At 45.1% G+C, this 22,553-nt stretch overlaps 2 protein-coding genes across 2 annotated transcripts in view; both read left to right on the forward strand.

Annotated features, from left to right (window-relative positions):
• The first annotated feature begins 4,521 nt into the window (after positions 1-4,521).
• LOC309705213 (ferritin, middle subunit) lies at positions 4,522-6,248 on the forward strand. The gene is made up of 4 exons (XM_082530869.1): positions 4,522-4,874; positions 5,289-5,435; positions 5,607-5,732; positions 5,837-6,248. Exons 1-4 carry the CDS (start codon positions 4,773-4,775, stop codon positions 5,990-5,992), a joined length of 531 nt encoding a protein of 176 aa, XP_082386995.1. The 5' UTR covers positions 4,522-4,772; the 3' UTR covers positions 5,993-6,248.
• Positions 6,249-6,799: 551 nt separating this feature from the next.
• The window catches only part of LOC309704242 (GTPase IMAP family member 7-like), a gene marked incomplete at its 3' end in the record, with an annotated part of 29,027 nt that continues 13,273 nt past the window's right edge, over positions 6,800-22,553 (forward strand). The window contains exon 1 of the mRNA XM_082529290.1: positions 6,800-7,614. Within this exon, the coding sequence (XP_082385416.1) occupies positions 7,605-7,614 (10 nt within the window). The 5' untranslated portion in view covers positions 6,800-7,604. The remainder of the gene's footprint in view (positions 7,615-22,553) is intronic.

The following is a 22,553-nucleotide window of genomic DNA, read 5'->3' on the forward strand; positions in this document are numbered from 1 at the left end:
CTGCCTTTAGAGATAAGACTCGTGATGGCAGCTACGTTGTAGCCACAGCTGCCCTGGGGCGCACTGACAGAGGCGAGGCTGCCGGACACTGGCGCCACCGGGCCCTCTGACCACCACCAGTAGGCAAACATGGGGTTAGTATCTTGCCCAAGGATATTTGGCATGCAGCTAGGAGGCAGCCTGGGATCAAACCACCGACCTTCTGGTTAGTGGCTGACCTGCTCTGCCACCTGAGCTACAGCCACCCCAGAAAGTGCTTTATAAATAAAGATGGATTGGATTGGACATCTTATAGTTTTTAGGTCAGTGTTGACAGGAAACTGACTCTGGATCTGTCTTTAGCTCGTCTTTCTTATCTTGACCTCTGTGATGTCCTTTCACAGAATACTAAGCTATGAGATTGTTGTCTATACTGTGATAACGTTTTACTAACATTCACAAATCCTCATGCAGGATGATAACATGTAGTTATAAGACCTAAGTGAAAAAAAGCTGTCTCATATGGAAACAGAGGTTTCTGCTGGGTTGGCAGTGTTGGAACATACAATGGAAAAAAAAGCAGAAACAGAAAAACCCATCATGAAAACAAGGCAATAATTTTGAGTACATTAATGGTTTATTTATAATTAATCACTGAGGAAATGTGCGGAAAGTTCATACCCAGCACAAATGTTCGCATCAGGTCAAATTTCATTTGACCTGATGCGAACATTTTACAAATTTACTTATGAATTAAATTACATTGAAAACTGACATGTAATTAAGTTTACTGTTAGTGTACTTATGTATCTTTTCCAAACATGGAAGCACGTGTACTTAATTTTTTTATTTAATTTATAGTACTTTATACTTCTACTTAAGTACATTATAGTACTGTATTTAGTTAACTCTTTTACTATTTTCTTACCCCTGCTGTCTAATGAAAACCACATTTTTCTACTTGTGATGATTTAAAATTTTCTGATGAAATTACTTGATTTGTGTTTTTCTTTATAGAATGAACATTTCCCTTTTCTTAAAACATATAAAGATTTTTAAAGTTTTTTTCTGAGCTCATGGAAAACGCCTCTTATGGTTATCCGATCCTGACTGGACAGTAGTGCTACAAACTGGATGAATATGATGACTATGATGTATCGCTGTTGGTCAAACTGCCCGTTATTAAATAAAATAGTTAAAAACACTTTTAAAAGAAGGTCCACTTAAGACATAAAATGCAACATACACATAATGCAGCAGTAATAATATCTCAGAAACATCACATCATACTTATAGCTCTGACACTTTCAGTTCATTCTGTGATATTTTTAGTACAACTGATTTCTATGGAAAACAAGTGCTGCTTCCTTGATTGAGGAATGTGTTACATAGTGATATTATCTGGTTTCAAACTCTTGCAGCTATGCTAAAAAATTGTTGGAATACCTTTGGTGTGTTTTAGAACGAACCTGTTCTGAGACATATTTTAAAGATGAGCCTTGTTGGTCTGCATGACTCCCTTTACTTAGACTTGGTTCCTCCTGCGCCAGATGGCGCATTGGGCGGCAAGGGATCATCAACGAGCTCGATTTGCAGCCACATCTTCAGCCTCGTCCCATGAAAGATCGACCACTTTCAGGTCCTCAATGAATGACCGTCTCCACGTCTGTTTTGTCGTCCGCAGACATGAAGACGGTCATTCATTGTGGACCTGAAAGCATGACTCCCACTGTGTGTGAAATGCCATGTTAAGCCAAAAGGCTTACATACTAATGCGCATAAAGATAATAAATAGTCTAAGATGAGTATGCCTTCTTGAGTGAGATGGTGATTGGCTGGTACAGAAACAAGAGGAAAAAAGAACTCAAATAAGAAGTTCTTGGGTTCCTGGTACAGATCAACTAAAGTAAGTAAATCCAGGGGTAGGGCAGCACGGTGTCACGATGGCTGCCTCAAAGCAACAAGGTCCTGAGTTCAATTCTGACATCAGGCCAGGGTCTTTCTGTGTGGAGTTTGCATGTTCTCCGTGTGTTTGCGTGGGTTCTGTCCGGGTACTCCGGCTTCCTCCCACAGTCCAAAGACATGTAGTTAGTGGGGATAGGTTCGTTCGAAACTCTAAATTGAATGCGAGTGTGAATGGTTGTCTGTGTCTATGTGTTATCCCTGCGACAGAGTAGCGACCTGTCCAGGGTGTAGCCTGCCTCTTGGGACACCTGGGATAGGCTCTGAAAAAGCCCGTCCTAGGCAACCATGAAAAAGGATAAGCAGAAGAGAATGGATGAATTAAGTATGTGAGACTGCAGCACACTGAATAATCTTCAAATGTGTGTTACATACCTCTGCTGCGATGATATTCTTGAAGGTTTCATTGAAAAAGCTACTTTTACATAAATAGGCTGATATAAAAGTATATAAAAATACATTTCTTAGGTTGTTTTCACTCAGCAGTAGTAATGCTTTAGCCTGAGAAATTCCTGTCAACAGCACTGTGGTGTTGAGCAATGCAATAAAAAACACTTTGGTTGTAAGCACCATTATCAGCAGTTTTTGGATGTCATGTGTTACATCAGCTGAATCAGCTTCAGTTTGTGCAGGTTTTATGTACTAGGCCAGCGTTAACTCAAATAATCTAACTTTTATACAGCACAGTAAAGTCCTGAATATACCGTCCTGAAGCACCTGTCCTTTATATTTTGCCACAAAAAAGGACGTTCAAAGATGTACTGGAACATCTGCATACATACATGAAAATCTAGTTTTCACATTTTTACCGAGCTTTAAAGTCAATACTTTGGTATGAAAACCTTTATCCTACATATTCTATATACCACAGGCTGAACTCTCGTAGATAGCATTCTTGTCATTTCTCTATGCAGTTTTTAGGAATAGTTCTCCAGGCTTCTTCTTAAAGAACGTGCAAAGCTCTTCTTTGTTGGCCTCTTTCTGTTCTGTACTCTTACACTGCTTCAGTAATGTTAAGGTCGAGCTTTGGGGAGGTCAGTCCATGGCTAAGAGGGATCATAATTCTATCACTTTGGCAAGCTCTCCAAAACCACTGGGTGAGGGACTCAGGGTCTCAGTTCCCTAGATGTTCACTGGTGTTGGTGTGGTGGGTCTGCCCCTGTGGAAATTCACCACCAGCTCCTGGTTTTCCCGTGTTGAACTGGAGATGGTTCTGCTGGCACTAGTCCACAAACTCCTGAGTCCACTGTCTTTATTCTGAGTCATCCTCACTTTTAATAAGGCCAACTATGGCAGAGTCATCAGGAAACTCTTGCAGATGACAGTCTAGGTTGGTAACTGTCTGCAGTGTAGAGAGTGAACGGGACTAGTGCTAGCACAGTTCTTTATAGGGCCCTGTACTGAAGACCAGCCTGTCAGAAACACAGCCTTGCATCCTCACATACTGTGGGTAGCCAGTGCGATAGTCCAATATCTATTGGGACAGGTAGTAGTCCACCCCTGACTGCTTGTCCCTCACAAGTCCAGGTTGGATGGGGTTAGCACTGGAGAAACTAGAGAAAGAACATTAGCCTAACTGTGCTTCCAGGCTTCTTCAGGTAGCACGATCTCGGTGCAGGAGGTAGATGATGACATCATCCACCCCAATGCTAGACTGATAGGCTTTTGCAGTTGATTCAATGGAGACCTAACCGGGGCTGAAGATGCTTCAGTACTAGCCTGTCGAGGGTCTTCTTCAGATGTGAGGTCAGTGCTACTAGCTTGTAGTTGCTGAGGTCTTTTGGACGTGTGATCTGTGGTAATGGTACCACACAGGTACTGAGTAAGAGCCGCTTAAATAGGCAGCCTAGTAACGTGGTACCGGAAGATAGATGTTGATGGGGGAGAAAATGTCTGTTTATGTCTGTTAATCTGTGTTATCTTCAGGACTGGTGGTAGATTCAACTAAAGAAATTGAAATAAATTATGTCCTTTGTTATACACAGCTAGTAACAAAGTGCCAAAAGCTATAATTTAAAATAGGTTCTTTGCTAAGTTCTCTGTTAGGAGTAGACACGACTGATTCATCACTTGAGTTTTGTTCCTTTTTTTTAATGCATGAATCATTGCAGGAATGAAAATGAGTAAAAAAGCCACCAATCTCCATATTAAAACTTAGAGCTTAAAAGCCCTTGAAAAGGCTAGGAAAGTACTGCTATTTAAAAATTAGCAGACGGTCTGGCACATTGGAAGCAAGGTTTGGAATAAACGTTTTAAACAGTATTTTTAAACAGTATTAAACAAATACATTCATACCATGTGCGTGTGCATATCGGCTCTCATGTCCATCAGGACGTCTACATGTTTTTTGAGAAAATCTTTATATATTTTACCCATGTTGCTTATTTCCTGTTGAACTACGGAAAATGCTTTGTCATTGCACGTGACTATCTCCCAGCAGGTCACATTAAACATTAAAGTGGATGATGAGATTTCTACGAATCAGGAGGAGAAAAAAATGCAACTTCATCCTGTGAGTCACAGCTGGTACAGACGCCCCGGCTCAGTGATTGGTGGAAACATACGTCACATCTTGCACGAGCACTTCCGGTGGAGTATAAATACAGGGACCCGCGAGTGTGCCGTTTCACACCAGGGGAGAAATCTTTGAGGAGTTTTTGCTTCAACAGTGTTTGAACGGAACTTCTTGACTTCGTCCCGCTTTGTATTTCAGCTACTCTGCACTTCGGAAGAAAAACCCTTTTCTACTTGAACACTACACATAAAGTCGACGTGAAGCTTTATTTTTGCACCGTTTTTGTTAATAAAAAGCACAAGAAACGCCAGCCGAAATGGAGTCCCAAGTGCGCCAGAACTACCACCGCGACTGCGAGGCCGCCATCAACCGGATGGTGAACATGGAGCTGTTTGCGTCTTACACCTACACTTCTATGGTGAGAACACGTCATGTGATGCTGATGTCTGTAATAACCTTAGTCTCAAGCTATATTAGCTTAATGCTAGACAAAGAGAACGGAGTAGAGTCGTTAAATGTAAAGTCCGGTATGTTGTTGCTAATTTCAGTAATACATGATTTCAGTCGCAGCTCGTTTGTTGGTTGTTTATCACAGTTGGGCAGGTTGCCAGATGCGGAGTGTATTTTCACCCCAAACACATCACCGAAAAACCCAAATGCTGCGTCGTGCTTCGTTTGGCTTTTCTTTAGTCTCGAGTTCAGCAGTTACCTCGGTCTAAACCGGCTGAACTGTCCATCATGAATCATGTCTGTCTCCATAACTGTTTGTCACGATGCTGTATTTGCAGAATAATTGGTGCGGTGTACTAATAACCTGTGTCTGATTTGTCAGGCCTTCTACTTTGACCGTGATGATGTGGCCCTGCCAGGCTTCTCCCACTTCTTCAAGGAGAACAGCCATGAGGAGAGGGAGCATGCTGACAAGCTGCTGTCCTTCCAGAACAAGAGAGGAGGTCGCGTCTTACTCCAGGACATCAAGGTGTGTACAAACTGAACCAGTCCTGCTGTGACATACCTGACTGTGTCTCTAACACAGAAACTGGGATTAATGAGCAGTGTTATGACACTTGTTCTCTTGTTGTTAGTGTGTAATGTGTATACAGAGCTTAAAACAAGTGTTCAGTCTCTAACAGAATTGTTTGTTGTGCAGAAACCAGAGCGTGATGAGTGGGGCAGCGGGCTGGAGGCCATGCAGTGTGCTCTGCAGCTGGAGAAGAATGTCAACCAGGCTCTGCTGGACCTGCACAAGCTGGCTTCTCAGCATAATGACCCTCATGTAAGTGGGAGTTGGAGGGAAGAGTTTGGGGTTAAAGACTGAACTAGTTGATGCTGTGTATGTTTGACAAATCATCAAATGTTAACTGTAGTTTGTTTTCCCAGCTGTGTGACTTCCTGGAGAGCCACTACCTGGATGAGCAGGTGAAGTCCATCAAGAAGCTGGGTGACCACATCACTAACCTCACCCGCATGGATGCCCACAACAACAAGATGGCAGAGTACCTGTTTGACAAGCACACTCTGGGTGACAAGAGCTAAATGCTGAGACGTAGAAGTGAGCCTGGAGTCAGCATGTTAACAACACAGGCTTTGAAGTAAACTCACTTCTGCTCCAGCTGATTCTTTCCTGATTTCCTCACTTTAAAGCTGGCATCAGTTCTTGTATGTTGTGGTGTTTTTGTGTGAAATGTCACATGGAGCGATGGATGTTATCAGGGTATGGCTCTGCTTCTAAGCTGTCTGACATTTGGAAATGTTTCTGATCTGTTCATCTGAATAAACATTTTGAGCTGGATCTTTGGTCTGTCTGCATCTGTGACTCATTTTACTGATTAGTTCAAGCAGTCCAAAAACTAAATCACAACTTCATTACTGACTTTGTCAGATTAAAGATGATCTCAGGTCTTTCAGTTAATATTTCTACTTATTGGCACCAAATACAAACGAGGCCATATCAGATGTAAATATTACTGGACTTGCAGGACATCGCTATGGCAGCTTCAACAAGCACCACACATCCGAAATGGCAAAAGTATATTACTTCATGTTAAGATCTAAATATAACAGCCAATAACTAACATGAAAATATGGAATAAAGTGGACATGTGATCTAATGTTTTACTATGATGAATCTTTGGTGGGTGTTCCTTTTTGGTACAAATCTGTTTGCCTTGTTATGGATATTACTGTAATGCACCATCGCCATCTACTGGAGATATTCGGTTTCTGTTAACATCTTTAAAGCAGGTAAAATTAAAAAAAAAAAAGAACTAAAGGTGTTTTACATTACAGCCTGCATTTTTTTTTTTTTTTTTTTTTTTTTTACCTTATGCCTTTCAAGTTCAAGTTCAACTTTATTGTCACTTCAACCATATACAGTTTAAAAATACACAGTGAGGCGAAACAACGTTCCTCCAGGAACCAAGGTGCTACAAGACAAGTTAGTGCAAAAAAAATAATAATATATAATATATCTAGTAATAATATTGTGCAAAAGAGCATTTACAGGTTGGTGTGTGCGATGGTTTGGTGGTGTAGGTCAGTGTGTTTGCGCTTGTGTTGGTTAGTCAGTCCAGTCTCAATGTTTTGAGGTATTTGAGTTAAGCTGAGTGATAATGTTAGTGTGTGTGTGTGTGCGTGTTTATCAGTCAGTCCCTTTTTGCTGAGGAGACGGATGGCTTGTGGAAAAAAGCTGTTGCACAGTCTGGATGTGCGTGCCCGAATGCTTCGGTACCTTTTTCCAGATGGCAGGAGTGTAAAGAGTGTGTGAGAGGGGTGTGTCCGATCAGCCACAATGCTGGTGGCTTTGCGAATGCAGCGTGTGGTGTAGATGTCCTCAATAGAGGGTAGAAAGACCCCGATGATCTTCTCTGCTGTTCCCACTATCCGCTGTAGGGTCTTGCGGTCTGATATGGCACAGCTCCCAAACCAGACAGTGATGCAGCCGCTCAGGATGCTCTCAATAGTTCCTCTATAGAAGGTGGTCAGGATCGGTGGTGGAAGCCGGGCCTTTCTCAGTCTTCTCAGAAAGAAGAGACGCTGTTGGGCTTTCTTGTGCAGGGAGCTGGTGTTGAGGGACCAGCCGAGGTCCTTCTCCAGGTGTACGCCCAGGAATTTGGTGCTGTCAACGATCTCCACAGAGGAGCCGTTGATGCTCAGCGGTGAGTGGTCGCCTCGTGTCCTCCTAAAGTCAACAACCATCTCTTTTGTCTTGTCAACATTCAGAGAAAGGTTGTTGTCCTTACACCAGTCCGTTAGTCTCTGCACTTCCTCTCTGTACGCTGACTCGTCGTTCTTGCTAATGAGACCCACCACGGTCGTGTCATCAGCGAATTTAATGATGTGATTTGAACTGTGTGTTGCTACACAGTCATGAGTCAGCAGTGTGAACAGCAGAGGACTGAGCACACAGCCTTGTGGGGCCCCAGTGCTCAGTGTGGTGGTGCTGGAGGTGCAGTTCCCGATCCGTACTGACTGAGGCCTTCCGGTCAGAAAGTCCAGGATCCAGTTGCAGAGGGAGGTGTTCAGGCCTAACAGGCTCAGCTTTCCGATCAGTTGTTGGGGGATGATCGTGTTAAATGCTGAGCTGAAATCTATGTACAGCATTCGGACGTGTGAGTCCTTCTTGTCCAAGTGTGTCAGGGCAAGATGGAGTGCAGTGGAGATGGCGTCGTCCGTTGAGCGGTTATGGCGGTATGCAAATTGCATTGGGTCCAGTGAGGGGGGCAGCAGGGTCTTGATGTGTCTCATGACGAGCCGTTCGAAGCACTTCATGATGGTGGGTGTAAGTGCGATAGGGCGGTAGTCATTGAGACAGGACACAGAAGACTTCTTGGGCACGGGGACGATGGTGGTGGCCTTGTGTATTGTACTTATTCAGTACAATACACAATACAAAACACTAGCCAAGTTTACTTCCAAATATAGAACAACTGAAATGAGTTGTGCAAATTCTGATTCAGTGTTGGGAAGGTTACTTTTAAAATGTATTCCACTACAGATTACAGAATACATGCCCAAAATGTATTTTGTAACATTCTGTTATGTTACTCAATGAGAGTAACGTATTCTGAATACTTTGGATCGGGGTGGCTTACTGGGCTTAAGCTGGGGTTGTTTTTTCAGAAGCCCGGGGTCTTTTGGAGTGTAATTTTTTCATAGTTAGATGCCTGGCTGACAACTGTATACAACAAAAACTACACACAATATTCGAAGCACATAGTGCACACTGTTGGAATTTCCCCCCTAATCCGATTGTTCAGTCTGACGTCATGTCTGGGCCTAAACTCTGCTGCAGGTCCATATATCAAACGATCACTGTGGCATTACTGAGAGTTGAAAAACTATCTAAAGTCTTTCATCTTTAATAAAATGATCAGCGTTCTGCTCTACCAGGTGTAACAACTGAGTTTAACATCCAGGCATCCATGAAAACGGAATTTATGACATTTAACGGAGTTAGAAGTTAGCAGGAAGTTAGCTCGCTAGCTTCTATCTAAAATTTAGATTTTTTTCGATACCCATCCCTAGTTATAATGTAACCTAAAATATTGTGTGAAAACTCTGGTTTGCTGGGTTATCAAGATTGCCAACATTCATTAAAGGAACAACCTCTAGAACTCAAAAATCATATTTTTATAGACTTTATTCTTCATTAAAAACTGATTCTTGTGTTTTGGGTCATACTGGCTGCCAGTCCTGTCACAAAGAAACAGTTGAGCACCATTTGGCTTTGAAGCTAGCCTTTAAAGTATTTTAGTCTGAATACAGTTAATCAAGCAAAGCTGATTGATCTAACGGACGGAAAACAGAACAGTCATGGTCAAAAAGCCAGGTATAAATAAGAAAATAATAAAAAATAATAAAAAGTTTAGACCTCTATTAATAGTTTACACCTTCATTAAAAGTCATCCACCTGTCCAGTTATGTTAGGGACATGTCAGCACTGATGTGTAGGGATGGGTATCGAAACCCGGTTCTTGTTGAGAACCGGTTCCCACTGTTTCAATTCCTTGGAATTGTTTGCCATTTTTGCAAACGATTCCCTTATCGATTCCAGTCGCCCCAAATGATGTCACCACGTCACCACCCAATAATGGGGGTGATTTTCAACATGAACCACAATGAAGCAGGTACTAAAAATTTGGGGGGGAAATGGCGAATCATGCTATTGGAAAAGGCTGTCTAACCGAAAGGCTACCATCAAAGTCATGCTGAGTAGTGCTGTGTAGGGAAAACCCCTATAACGGTATTATAAGAAAAGGCTAAATTAACTGTGAATGCTGTTGTCATGGAAAAGGACACGTCAAACTTAAAATTCAGCTACAAACAGTTTAGGTCTTGACAAACTTCACGGATGGTTCAAATTTTCAGAAACTTTAAGTGTGTTGATTCAACAGTCTGTATTTAAACTTCTAGTTTACTATATTTATGTATGTTTTATTTCCAGGTGAATGCAGAGTTCGCGCAGATCACTACAAAACCCCTGCAGGCCACTTTTTCATTAATTTCATACATTGTTTTAGTAAGTATCCAAAACATACAAGTTTCATTATATAATTTTTCAAGGGATCTTATATCTGTTTTCACTCTTATATGCTTTTCATACCAGTTTCACACAAGACAGATACAAACTTTATAAGATTTATATATATCTTTTCCATATGGGTTGGCTCAGCTGGACAACTTAACAGACAAGCTGATGCAACTTTTTGAGGGCAGCAAAGGAGCAAAGGGCCAAAAGATCAAGGATATCATGGCAATCAGTAGTTTGGTCAGTACTAATGATAAACCCATCAATTAAATGCAATCAACCAATTACATTTTTTTCACCCGTTTTTTTTCACCCTTGCATTAGTGTGATGACATCGACTGGTACGCTTTATTTTCTAGCTTCAATTTGAGTTAGGTTCATCGCACACAACATCCTTATATATTCAAATAAGACAATATTATTGTGAAATATGTATTATTCTTAATAGTCATTGTTGAAACGTGTACTGGAGAGCACTTTTTAAGGGGACAGATTCAGCAAAAATTCAATTTTTCATTCCTTTGGTGCTGCCATGTAGGTATCTACTGCCTCTATAAAGACGGTAAATGTGAAGAAAACATTCATCAATTTTCTGTCAGTGTTTCAATTCAGTTTATTTATATAGCGGTATATCACAACAACAGTCATCTCAAGGCACTTCATAAAGTAAACACTTTTAAAGTAAACAGTAAGTAAACACAGCATTTTACAGTGGCTTGCAAAAGTATTTTGCCCCCTTGAACTTTCCCACATTTTGTCACATTACAGCCACAAACATGAATCAATTTTATTGGAATTCCAGGTGAAAGACCAACACAAAGTGGTGCACACGTGAGAAGTGGAACCAAAATCAGACATGATTCCAAACATTTTTTACAAATAACTGCAAAGTGGGGTGTGTGTAATTATTCAGCCCCCTTTGGTCTGAGTGCAGTCAGTTGCACATAGACGTTGCCTGATGAGTGCTAATGACTAAACAGAGTGCACCTGTGTGTAATCTAATGTCAGTACAAATACAGCTGCTCCGTGACGGCCTCAGAGGTTGTCTAAGAGAATATTGGGAGCAACAACACCATGAAGTCCAAAGACCACACCAGACAGGTCAGGGATAAAGTTATTGAGACATTTAAAGCAGGCTTAGGCTACACAAAGATTTCCCAAGCCTTGAACATCCCACGGAGCACTGTTCAAGCCATCATCCAGAAATGGAAGGAGTATGGCACAACTGTAAACCTACCAAGACAAGGCCGTCCACCTAAACTCACAGGCCGAACAAGGAGAGCGCTGATCAGAAATGCAGCCCAGTCAAAGTCCAGATCTAAATCCAATCCAGAATCTGTGGCAAGATCTGAAAACTGCTGTTCACAAACGCTGTGCATCTAATCTGACTGAGCTGGAGCTGTTTCAAAGAAGAATGGGCAAAGATTTCAGTCTGTAGATGTGCAAAGCTGGTAGAGACAGACCCTAAAAGACTGGCAGCTGGAACTGCAGCAAAAGGTGGTTCTACAAAGTGTTGACTCAGGGGGCTGAATAATTACGCACACCTAGGGATGGGTATCGAAACCTGGTTCTTGTTGAGAACCGGTTCCCACTGTTTCAATTCCTTGGAAGTGTTTGCCATTTTTGCAAACGATTCCCTTATTGATTCCAGTCGCCCCGAATGACGTCACCACGTTGCGGAGCGTCATTTACCTGGCAGGAAACACGGCGCCAGCGGCTCAAATGCTCAAAAGCTTGGTTATACTTTACGAGAACGGATGACAACAGGGCAACTTGCAATACTTGCAAAGTAGATATTTCATTTAAGGGAGGAAACACTACGAATATGCAAAAGCATTTGCTCACAAAACACGCGATGACCTTAAATGAATGTTGTGTTTTTAATTCCGCTCCGGACTCGTGAATCTCAACCCAGCAGCAGCGGTAACGTTTGCACGTCCTCTCCCGTTAATGCGGCAGGTAAATAATCAACTAACAGAGCATATTATGTTAGCACGATCTGCCTTATTACAAAACCTGCCATTACTGTGCATTTAGGTGACCATGATGAGACAGACAGACAGAGTCTGGCTCAGATGCTGCCAGTTCTCGCTGCAGTCTACCGGTAGCGTCTCCTTTCAGGCCAGGATAGACGAATGTCACCGAGCAGTGTCTAAGTTTGTGGTCAAAGGCTTGCACCCATTTGCCACAGCAGATGCCCCGATTTCACTTTGGTAAGTGAATGTGTTTAATTGTACACAGGGACATTTCTGGATATTCTTGTGTAATTGCTACAGAATAATTTATGTTACACTTTGTTATTGCTACAGAAGAATATTTATTTTATTATTTTACATTTACATTTTTTTTCCTGGGGACCCTGTGACACCCCATTGAAGAGCCGCAGGCTGGATCTCTTAAGATCTCACTGCTGGGTTTGTAAGGCCATGTTACTCCTAAATTTCTATCTTGTTCAAAGAGAAGATAAAAAACAAAGTTCTAAGCTAATCGACCTTAGTGTTCTCCTTTTTAAAAATAAGAATCGATAAAGAATCGAATCGTTAAACAGAATCGAAAATGGAATCGGAATCGTTAAAATCTTATCAATACCCATCCCTAGTCAGATATAAACCAAGTTTAGGTGGAGTTTATTTTCGTTGTGCTGACTTTTTACTGTCAGTTGCAATAACTCGTACTGCGTTCTAGCCAGCTTGACGGAGTTTTTAGGTGGGTGGGTGCTATGATGTTACTGATAGTGAACTTTATTTTATTCATAAGGTTAGTTAGTAGAGTTGCCAACGGCTCCTTAAAAAAATGGAATGGTCCCTCAATCAGAGAAAATATTACACGTTTCGTATTGAGCTGAGAAGAGATGCAGTTTGTCCCGGACTTTAGCTAGAATGGAAAAAGACACAAAGCTGGAGTTATTCTGTCGTTACGCTGCACAGCTGCCTCTTCTTCTCTCATTCTCTCCCCTCCCTCTCCTGTTGCTACTTCAATCATGAAACTGATCAATGATCAGCTGATCGGCTTTTCTCTCTCATTTATTTATCGCCCACTTTGTGCCAGAAAGAGGAAACCAGCGGATGTCGCGCTGAACAACAGCAGCACGTTTAAGCTTGATCAGCTGTTGTTAGAATGTATTTAATATTAATTTCTAGTATCAGCTGATGTTTGCTGGAGCCACAGCTGTAAAGCTGCTGGTCATGATGTCGGTTTGGATATGTGGTGAGAGGGAAACATGAAGATGAAACCAGGAGATGTCCTTACTGAATCCTCAGAGCTGAACAGGTGATGAAGAAACAGGTTTACCTTTTAGGTGACATGAATGAGTTGAAGGGAAGTTATGAACTGTTTCTGAGAGACAGATAACCCCAGGATCCTTTTTTATGTAGCTGACAGCTGGGCCGCACGCGCTTACAAAACACTGATATCATGTTATTCTTTGTGATCTTTGCTTCAATTATGTCTTTAAGGTTAGTTTAAATAGTGGCAGTTAATTAAACGACATTTATTAAAATATTAAATACCTGAGTCAGAACGTTACACGCGGATCACCTTAAGAGTCTGGGAAACTTTGTAGCTGCCTAACTTTTTTTTTTTTTTTTGAATGTTCTAGCTCCGTTGATTTGACACATTGGAATGTGTCAAAAAAGGGGGGAAGGTTGAGCTTTAACATCAAACCAGGATTATTTGAACATTTTATAACTTCATTTGTGTCTTTAATAATTTAGGAATGGTAAAGCTTAAGCTAATAGCGGTCCGAGAAGACGGACCTTTTAGAGAATCAGTGAAAAAGCATAAACTATCACTTTCATGTTTAATCATTACTCATTGAAATGAACTGAATAGCGCTTAGAAGATTTGTTAATTTCTTTGTCTTTTGTTAAAAAGAGGGGTTTCAATAATTTTCAGACACACCTTGCAAATGTGCTTATAACGAGTTGGCACTCGGTCTTTTGAAGGTCAGAAGCTTCGTTCGGCGTGACTGTCCGGACTGATATATTGGGGACACCTTCCTGTTCCTTTTCTGGAGAATACACAGATCGTTGTTTGAAACCGGGGCAGAATAATCCCCTGATCTGTGCCACGACTGAAGGGTTGTCTAACCCCTAAGGTTGAAGAATGAAGAGCAGAGGATCACCCAACTGGACGACACTGGTAGCTGCAGCAATAGAATAAAGGCTGAAAGCTGTGGGAGACAAGGAGAGTGTCATCTGTACCTGCTACTGTTGGAATCATAGTTTTTCTTGCATCTGAATTGCGCAAACATAGAGGTCATCCCACATATGGTTCGCCCCTCAGGGGGACAAAGGACCTCAGGAGTGAGAAGAGATGAACCCGGCCACGCTGAATTGAAGGGTGTTTGTGAGGTCATCATTCTAATGACCTCATCAGGGGGAATTGTTGGATTGTAGTGTTAGTTTATGCCATGTTAATGAATTAAAGATTGTGAATTATTATGTAGTTTTAGTTTGCATTATTCTCCTGAATTAGAAGAAGCTGATAACTATTGCATTAGTTAAACTGATTTGCATTACATTAAACTGTTAATTTATTGTGAATGAATGATACTGTTTTATGATGCATTATACTGCTGAGTTATAAGAAATACTGTTTGCAGAAAGTCATCGCCTTATTTGTCTGATTAGAAGAGAACAGAACATACTGGAGTTTTCTGCCCCATCTCAGCAGGAGCAGATAACCGGGGAGCCAAGGTCGTAGCTTAGGCGCTGTGTGAGGGAAAGCATGTGAATGTTTAGGCTTTTTATGATAAGGTGGAGACACCAGAGGCTATAAGAGTTTGAGCAATGCTCCACCATTTTGAGATTTTGAGGCTGGCTACATTTGCCAGCCGACCTGGCTACACTATCCAGCCGACCTGGCTACATTTTCCAGCCGACCTGGCTACATTTGCCAGCCGACCTGGCTACATATTCCAGCCGACCTGGCTACAATTTCCAGCCGACCTGGCTACATTTTCCAGCCGACCTGGCTACATTTGCCAGCCGACCTGGCTACATATTCCAGCCGACCTGGCTACACTATCCAGCCGACCTGGCTACATTTTCCAGACGACCTGGCTACACTTTCCAGCCGACCTGGCTACATATTCCAGCCGACCTGGCTACACTTTCCAGCCGACCTGGCTACATATTCCAGCCGACCTGGCTACACTTTCCAGCCGACCTGGCTACATATTCCAGCCGACCTGGCTACACTTTCCAGCCGACCTGGCTACATATTCCAGCCGACCTGGCTACACTTTCCAGCCGACCTGGCTACATATTCCAGCCGACCTGGTTACACTTTCCAGCCGACCTGGCTACACTATCCAGCCGACCTGGCTACACTTTCCAGCCGACCTGGCTACACTTTCCAGCCGACCTGGCTACACTTTCCAGCCGACCTGGCTACACTGTCCAGCCGACCTGGCTACATTTTCCAGCCGACCTGGCTACATTTTCCAGCCGACCTGGCTACATATTCCAGCCGACCTGGTTACACTTTCCAGCCGACCTGGCTACATTTTCCAGCCGACCTGGCTACACTTGCCAGCCGACCTGGCTACACTATCCAGCCGACCTGGCTACACTTTCCAGCCGACCTGGCTACATTTGCCAGCCGACCTGGCTACACTTTCCAGCCGACCTGGCTACACTTTCCAGCCAACCTGGCTACACTTTCCAGCCGACCTGGCTACACTTTCCAGCCGACCTGGCTACACTTTCCAGCCGACCTGGCTACACTGTCCAGCCGACCTGGCTACATTTTCCAGCCGACCTGGCTACATTTTCCAGCCGACCTGGCTACATATTCCAGCCGACCTGGTTACACTTTCCAGCCGACCTGGCTACATTTTCCAGCCGACCTGGCTACACTTGCCAGCCGACCTGGCTACACTATCCAGCCGACCTGGCTACACTTTCCAGCCGACCTGGCTACATTTTCCAGCCAACCTGGCTACATTTTCCAGCCGACCTGGCTACATTTTCCAGCCGACCTGGCTACATTTTTCCAGCCGACCTGGCTACATTTTTCCAGCCGACCTGGCTACACTTTCCAGCCGACCTGGCTACACTACCCAGCCGACCTGGCTACATTTTCCAGCCAACCTGGCTACATTTTCCAGCCGACCTGGTGTTAAGGTTCAAAATATTGGGGATATTGGTCCGGCCGGGTTGAGTCAAACGATGATTTTAATGAACACACGCGTGGGAGATGGACACTGATGCAGACAGCCTCAAAATCTCAAAATGGTGGAGCATTGCTCAAACTTTTATAGCCTCTGGTGTCTCCACCTTATCATAAAAAGCCTAAACATTCACATGCTTTCCCTCACACAGCGCCTGGCTATCCAGCCGAAAGTGTAGCCAGGTCGGCTGGAAAGTGTAGCCAGGTCGGCTGGAAAGTGTAGCCAGGTCGGCTGGAAAATGTAGCCAGGTCGGCTGGAAAGTGTAGCCAGGTCGGCTGGCAAGTGTAGCCAGGTCGGCTGGCAAGTGCAGCCAGGTCGGCTGGCAAGTGTAGCCAGGTCGGCTGGAAAATGTAGCCAGGTCGGCTGGATAGTGTAGCCAGGTCGGCTGGATAGTGTAGCCAGGTCGGCTGGATAGTGTAGCCAGGTCGGCTGGATAGTGTAGCCAGGTCGGCTGGCAAATGTAGCCAGGTCGGCTGGAAAGTGTAGCCAGGTCGGCTGGAAAATGTAGCCAGGTCGGCTGGAAAGTGTAGCCAGTGTTGGATTGTAGTGTTAGTTTATGCCATGTTAATGAATTAAAGATTGTGAATTATTATGTAGTTTTAGTTTGCATTATTCTCCTGAATTAGAAGAAGCTGATAACTATTACATTAGTTTAACTGATTCGCATTACATTAAACTGTTAATTTATTGTGAATGAATGATACTGTTTTATGATGCATTATACTGCTGAGTTATAAGAAATACTGTTTGCAGAAAGTCATCGCCTTATTTGTCTGATTAGAAGAGAACAGAACATACTGGAGTTTTCTGCCCCATCTCAGCAGGAGCAGATAACCGGGGAGCCAAGGTCGTAGCTTAGGCGCTGTGTGAGGGAAAGCATGTGAATGTTTAGGCTTTTTATGATAAGGTGGAGACACCAGAGGCTATAAAAGTTTGAGCAATGCTCCACCATTTTGAGATTTTGAGGCTGTCTGCATCAGTGTCCATCTCCCACGCGTGTGTTCATTAAAATCATCGTTTGACTCAACCCGGCCGGACCAGTGTTGTTATTGTGGTTTTTTCTCTTGTCTCCATCCCCAATATTTTGAACCTTAACACCAGGTCGGCTGGAAAATGTAGCCAGGTCGGCTGGATAGTGTAGCCAGGTTGGCTGGAAAATGTAGCCAGGTCGGCTGGATAGTGTAGCCAGGTCGGCTGGCAAATGTAGCCAGGTCGGCTGGTAAGTGTAGCCAGGTCGGCTGGATAGTGTAGCCAGGTTGGCTGGAAAATGTAGCCAGGTCGGCTGGATAGTGTAGCCAGGTCGGCTGGAAAATGTAGCCAGGTCGGCTGGATAGTGTAGCCAGGTCGGCTGGTAAGTGTAGCCAGGTCGGCTGGTAAGTGTAGCCAGGTCGGCTGGTAAGTGTAGCCAGGTCGGCTGGTAAGTGTAGCCAGGTCGGCTGGATAGTGTAGCCAGGTCGGCTGGCAAATGTAGCCAGGTCGGCTGGATAGTGTAGCCAGGTCGGCTGGATAGTGTAGCCAGGTCGGCTGGAAAATGTAGCCAGGTCGGCTGGATAGTGTAGCCAGGTCGGCTGGAAAGTGTAGCCAGGTCGGCTGGAAAATGTAGCCAGGTCGGCTGGAAAATGTAGCCAGGTCGGCTGGAAAAATGTAGCCAGGTCGGCTGGAAAAATGTAGCCAGGTCGGCTGGAAAATGTAGCCAGGTCGGCTGGAAAGTGTAGCCAGGTCGGCTGGAAAATTTAGCCAGGTCGGCTGGAAAGTGTAGCCAGGTCGGCTGGAAAGTGTAGCCAGGTCGGCTGGATAGTGTAGCCAGGTCGGCTGGCAAATGTAGCCAGGTCGGCTGGAAAATAAAGCCAGGTCGGCTGGAAAGTGTAGCCAGGTCGGCTGGAATATGTAGCCAGGTCGGCTGGAATATGTAGCCAGGTCGGCTGGAAAATGTAGCCAGGTCGGCTGGATAGTGTAGCCAGGTCGGCTGGAAAATGTAGCCAGGTCAGGTGGATAGTGTAGCCAGGTCGGCTGGAAAATGTAGCCAGGTCGGCTGGAAAGTGTAGCCAGGTCGGCTGGAAAAATGTAGCCAGGTCGGCTGGCAAATGTAGCCAGGTCGGCTGGATAATGTAGCCAGGTCGGCTGGAAAATGTAGCCAGGTCGGCTGGCAAGTGTAGCCAGGTCGGCTGGCAAGTGTAGCCAGGTCGGCTGGAATATGTAGCCAGGTCGGCTGGAAAATGTAGCCAGGTCGGCTGGAAAGTGTAGCCAGGTCGGCTGGATAGTGTAGCCAGGTCGGCTGGAAAATTTAGCCAGGTCGGCTGGATAGTGTAGCCAGGTCGGCTGGAAAATGTAGCCAGGTCGGCTGGAAAGTGTAGCCAGGTCGGCTGAAAAATGTAGCCAGGTCGGCTGGCAAATTTAGCCAGGTCGGCTGGAAAGTGTAGCCAGGTCGGCTGGATAGTGTAGCCAGGTCGGCTGGATAGTGTAGCCAGGTCGGCTGGAAAATGTAGCCAGGTCGGCTGGAAAGTGTAGCCAGGTCGGCTGGAATATGTAGCCAGGTCGGCTGGAAAATGTAGCCAGGTCGGCTGGATAGTGTAGCCAGGTCGGCTGGCAAATGTAGCCAGGTCGGCTGGCAAATGTAGCCAGGTCGGCTGGATAATGTAGCCAGGTCGGCTGGCAAGTGTAGCCAGGTCGGCTGGCAAATGTAGCCAGGTGAGTAAGTGACGGAAGTGACGGACAAGGTAAGCGACTCATGTTGTAACTGACGTCAGACGCCGGAGATTTTGGCGGAAAATTAAAGCAAATGGTAGTTTAGATTTGAACAAATTCATTTAAGCTTCAGCATTACCAAATACACTTATCAATTGTCTTATAACTAACACTATTTGTCTAAATAATCTCCAACACCCTGGAGAACAACGAGGAGAGTTTAGAGACTCTCCAAGATCATATTGATCAGTGCTTTCAGGATCTCGTGATGAAGAAGACCCCATGTGCAGCTCAGCCAAACCTGAGACGCCGTCGTCGAAAAGACAACGCCAGGCAGATTCCCCCGGCTCAACATCGCCAGCCGGCAAAGATATTGCCGACATATTGGAGTCAATCGACAAGCGATTGTCCAGTTTCGACGCAAGGCTGTCCTTGGTGGAGATTCTTCACCGAGAATTTAAATGCTTGCGAGAATCCCTGGAGTACAGCCAGCAGCAGGTGGAAACGCTTGCTGCTGAAAATGCCACGCTAAGGGAGTCGGTGAAATGTCTCACAGATAATGTTACCCAGCTCAATAGAGAAAATAAAAAAATCCGACGCGGCTTCATCCAGAAGGGCTCCCGCGCTGTCATCGCTGTGGACCGGCTGTACGTGGACGGACAGCTCCACCGCGACCCCAACATCACTCCGTGGCTCCATCGCTAGCGGTAAGCGTAAAGGAGGTGGGCTTGCTGTTTTAGTTAACAACCGGTGGTGTAACCCTGCCAACATAACAATCAAAGAAAGGATTTGTTGCCCGGACACTGAACTGTGTGCTGTTGGACTCAGGCCGTATTATTTACCCAGGGAATTCTCTCACGTCATCTTGGTGGCTGTTTATGTTCCCCCCTCTGCTAACCCCACAGCTGCATGTGACACTATCCACTCTGCCATAGCTCGGCTACAGACTCAGCACCCGAGTGCCTTTATTGTGATCTCGGGTGACTTCAACCATGTATCACTGGACAATACACTACCAACATTCAAACAATATGTGGACTGTCCCACCAGGGGAGAGAAAACTTTAGACTTACTGTATGCTAACGTCAAGGATGCATACAGCTCCTCCTCCCTCCCCCCACTTGGTAGGTCAGATCATAACCTGATTCACCTCACCCCCCGCTATGTGCCAATTGTGAGGAGGGAACCTGTGACCACCAGGACTGTCAGGAGGTGGTCAGAGGAGGCAATAGCGGAACTACAGGGCTGTTTCGAGGTGACCGACTGGGAAACACTCTGTGAGCCTCACGCCGAGGACATCAATGGGCTTACTGAGTGTATCACAGACTACATAACTTTCTGCACCGACTCCATTGTTCCAGCTCAGACTGTTCATTGTTACCCAAATAACAAGCCGTGGGTGACTAAGGACATCAAAGCCCTCCTCAACAACAAGAAGAGGGCTTTCAGAGGGGGCAACAAAGAGGAGGTGAGGAAGGTCCAGGTGTTACTAAAGGACAAGATCAGAGAGGCTAAGGACAATTACAGGAGGAAGCTGGAGTGGAAACTCCAGCAGAACAGCATGAGAGAGGTGTGGAGGGGCATGAAGACCATCACTGGATTCAGGCCAACCAACAGCAGGGGAGCTGAGGGAGGTGAGAACAGAGCCGACGAGTTGAATCTGTTTTTCAATAGATTCGACACCACAGTGTCTGCTCCCACCCCCACAACCTCACCTGCAGTCAGCCTGGAATCAAGAGCCACACCACTGTGCCAGCCTCTCTCTTCACATGTTGCCTCCTGTGAGATTCCTGACACCCCTCCCCCACCCATCACCTTCACTCAATACCAGGTTGAGATGCAAATGAGGAGACTTCACTCAGGCAAGTCTGCTGGACCAGACGGAGTGAGTCCCCTTGTCCTCAAGGCCTGTGCCCCCCAGCTGTGTGGAGTCTTTCATAAACTGTTTATGCTGAGTCTGAGTCTGCAGAGGGTCCCGGTGATGTGGAAGACATCATGCCTCGTCCCTGTACCAAAGACGCCTCGTCCCAGTGGCCCCCAGGATTATAGGCCCGTGGCACTGACCTCCCACATCATGAAGACCCTGGAAAGGCTCATCCTGGACCAGCTGCGACCCATAGTAAGACCACATCTGGATCCCCTTCAGTTCGCTTATCAGCCTCGTCTCGGAACAGAGGACGCCATCATCTACCTGCTCAATCGTGTCTACACCCATCTGGACCAGCCGGCGAGCACTGTGAGGGTCATGTTTTTTGACTTTTCCAGTGCTTTCAACACCATCAGGCCGACCCTCCTGGGTGATAAGTTAGCAGCGATGCAGGTGGATGCTTCTCTGGTGTCCTGGATTGTTGATTACCTGACAGGAAGACCACAATATGTACGTCTCCCACAGTGTGTGTCTGACAAGGTGATTAGCAACACAGGGGCACCACAGGGGACTGTCCTCTCCCCCTTCCTCTTCACCCTCTACACCACAGACTTCAGCCACTGCACAGAGACCTGCCATCTTCAGAAGTTTTCTGATGACTCTGCGGTGGTTGGATGCATCAGCAGGGATGATGAGACAGAGTACCGGGCTGTGGTCGACTCCTTTGTCACGTGGTGTGAGCAGAATCATCTGCAGCTCAACGTGGCAAAGACCAAGGAACTGATCGTGGACTTCAGGAAGACCAGGAAACACTTGACCCCTGTTTCAATCCAGGGGGTCAGTGTTGACATTGTGGAGGACTATAAATACCTTGGAGTACACATTGACAATAAACTGGACTGGGCTAAAAACACCACAGCACTTTACAGGAAGGGCCAGAGTCGTCTCTATTTTTTGAGGCGACTGAGGTCCTTCAACATCTGCCAGAAAATGCTGAGGATTTTCTATGAGTCTGTGGTGGCCAGTGCGATCCTCTATGCTGTTGCATGCTGGGGGAGCAGGCTGAGGGTCGCAGATGCCAACAGACTTAATAAACTGATCCGTAAGGCCAGCAATGTTGTGGGGATGGAGCTGGACTCCCTCAAGGTGGTGTCGGAGAGGCGGATGCTGTCCAAGATAAAGACAATGTTGGATAACACCTCCCACCCACTCCATGACATGTTGGTCAGTCACAGGAGCTCGTTCAGTGAGAGACTGAGATTACCCATAATGCACCACTGAACGACACAGGAAATCATTCCTGCCTGTGGCCATCTCCCTGTACAACGCATCCACTTAACACACTGTTTGCTGCTACAACTACACATGTTTCTTTTCCAAATATTTATTTATAAGTGACTTATGTACAGTGGGGCAAAAAAGTATTTAGTCAGCCACCGATTGTGCAAGTTCCCCCACTTAAAATGATGACAGAGGTCAGTAATTTGCACCAGAGGTACACTTCAACTGTGAGAGACAGAATGTGAAAAAAAAAATCCATGAATCCACATGGTAGGATTTGTAAAGAATTTATTCGTAAATCAGGGTGGAAAATAAGTATTTGGTCAATAACAAAAATACAACTCAATACTTTGTAACATAACCTTTGTTGGCAATAACAGAGGTCAAACGTTTACTATAGGTCTTTACCAGGTTTGCACACACAGTAGCTGGTATTTTGGCCCATTCCTCCATGCAGATCTTCTCGAGAGCAGTGATGTTTTGGGGCTGTCGCCGAGCAACACGGACTTTCAACTCCCGCCACAGATTTTCTATGGGGTTGAGGTCTGGAGACTGGCTA

The sequence above is a fragment of the Aulonocara stuartgranti genome (genome assembly GCF_965226115.1).
Source record: "Aulonocara stuartgranti genome assembly, chromosome: 4".
NCBI lineage: Eukaryota > Metazoa > Chordata > Actinopteri > Cichliformes > Cichlidae > Aulonocara > Aulonocara stuartgranti.

Coding starts and splice junctions, on each gene's coding strand:
- LOC309705213 (XM_082530869.1), top strand. CDS start 4,773: ATGGAGTCCCAAGTGCGCCAGAACTACCACCGCGACTGCGAGGCCGCC. Junction 4,875..5,288: donor CTTACACCTACACTTCTATG/GTGAGAACACGT, acceptor CTGATTTGTCAG/GCCTTCTACTTTGACCGTGA. Junction 5,733..5,836: donor CTCAGCATAATGACCCTCAT/GTAAGTGGGAGT, acceptor TTGTTTTCCCAG/CTGTGTGACTTCCTGGAGAG.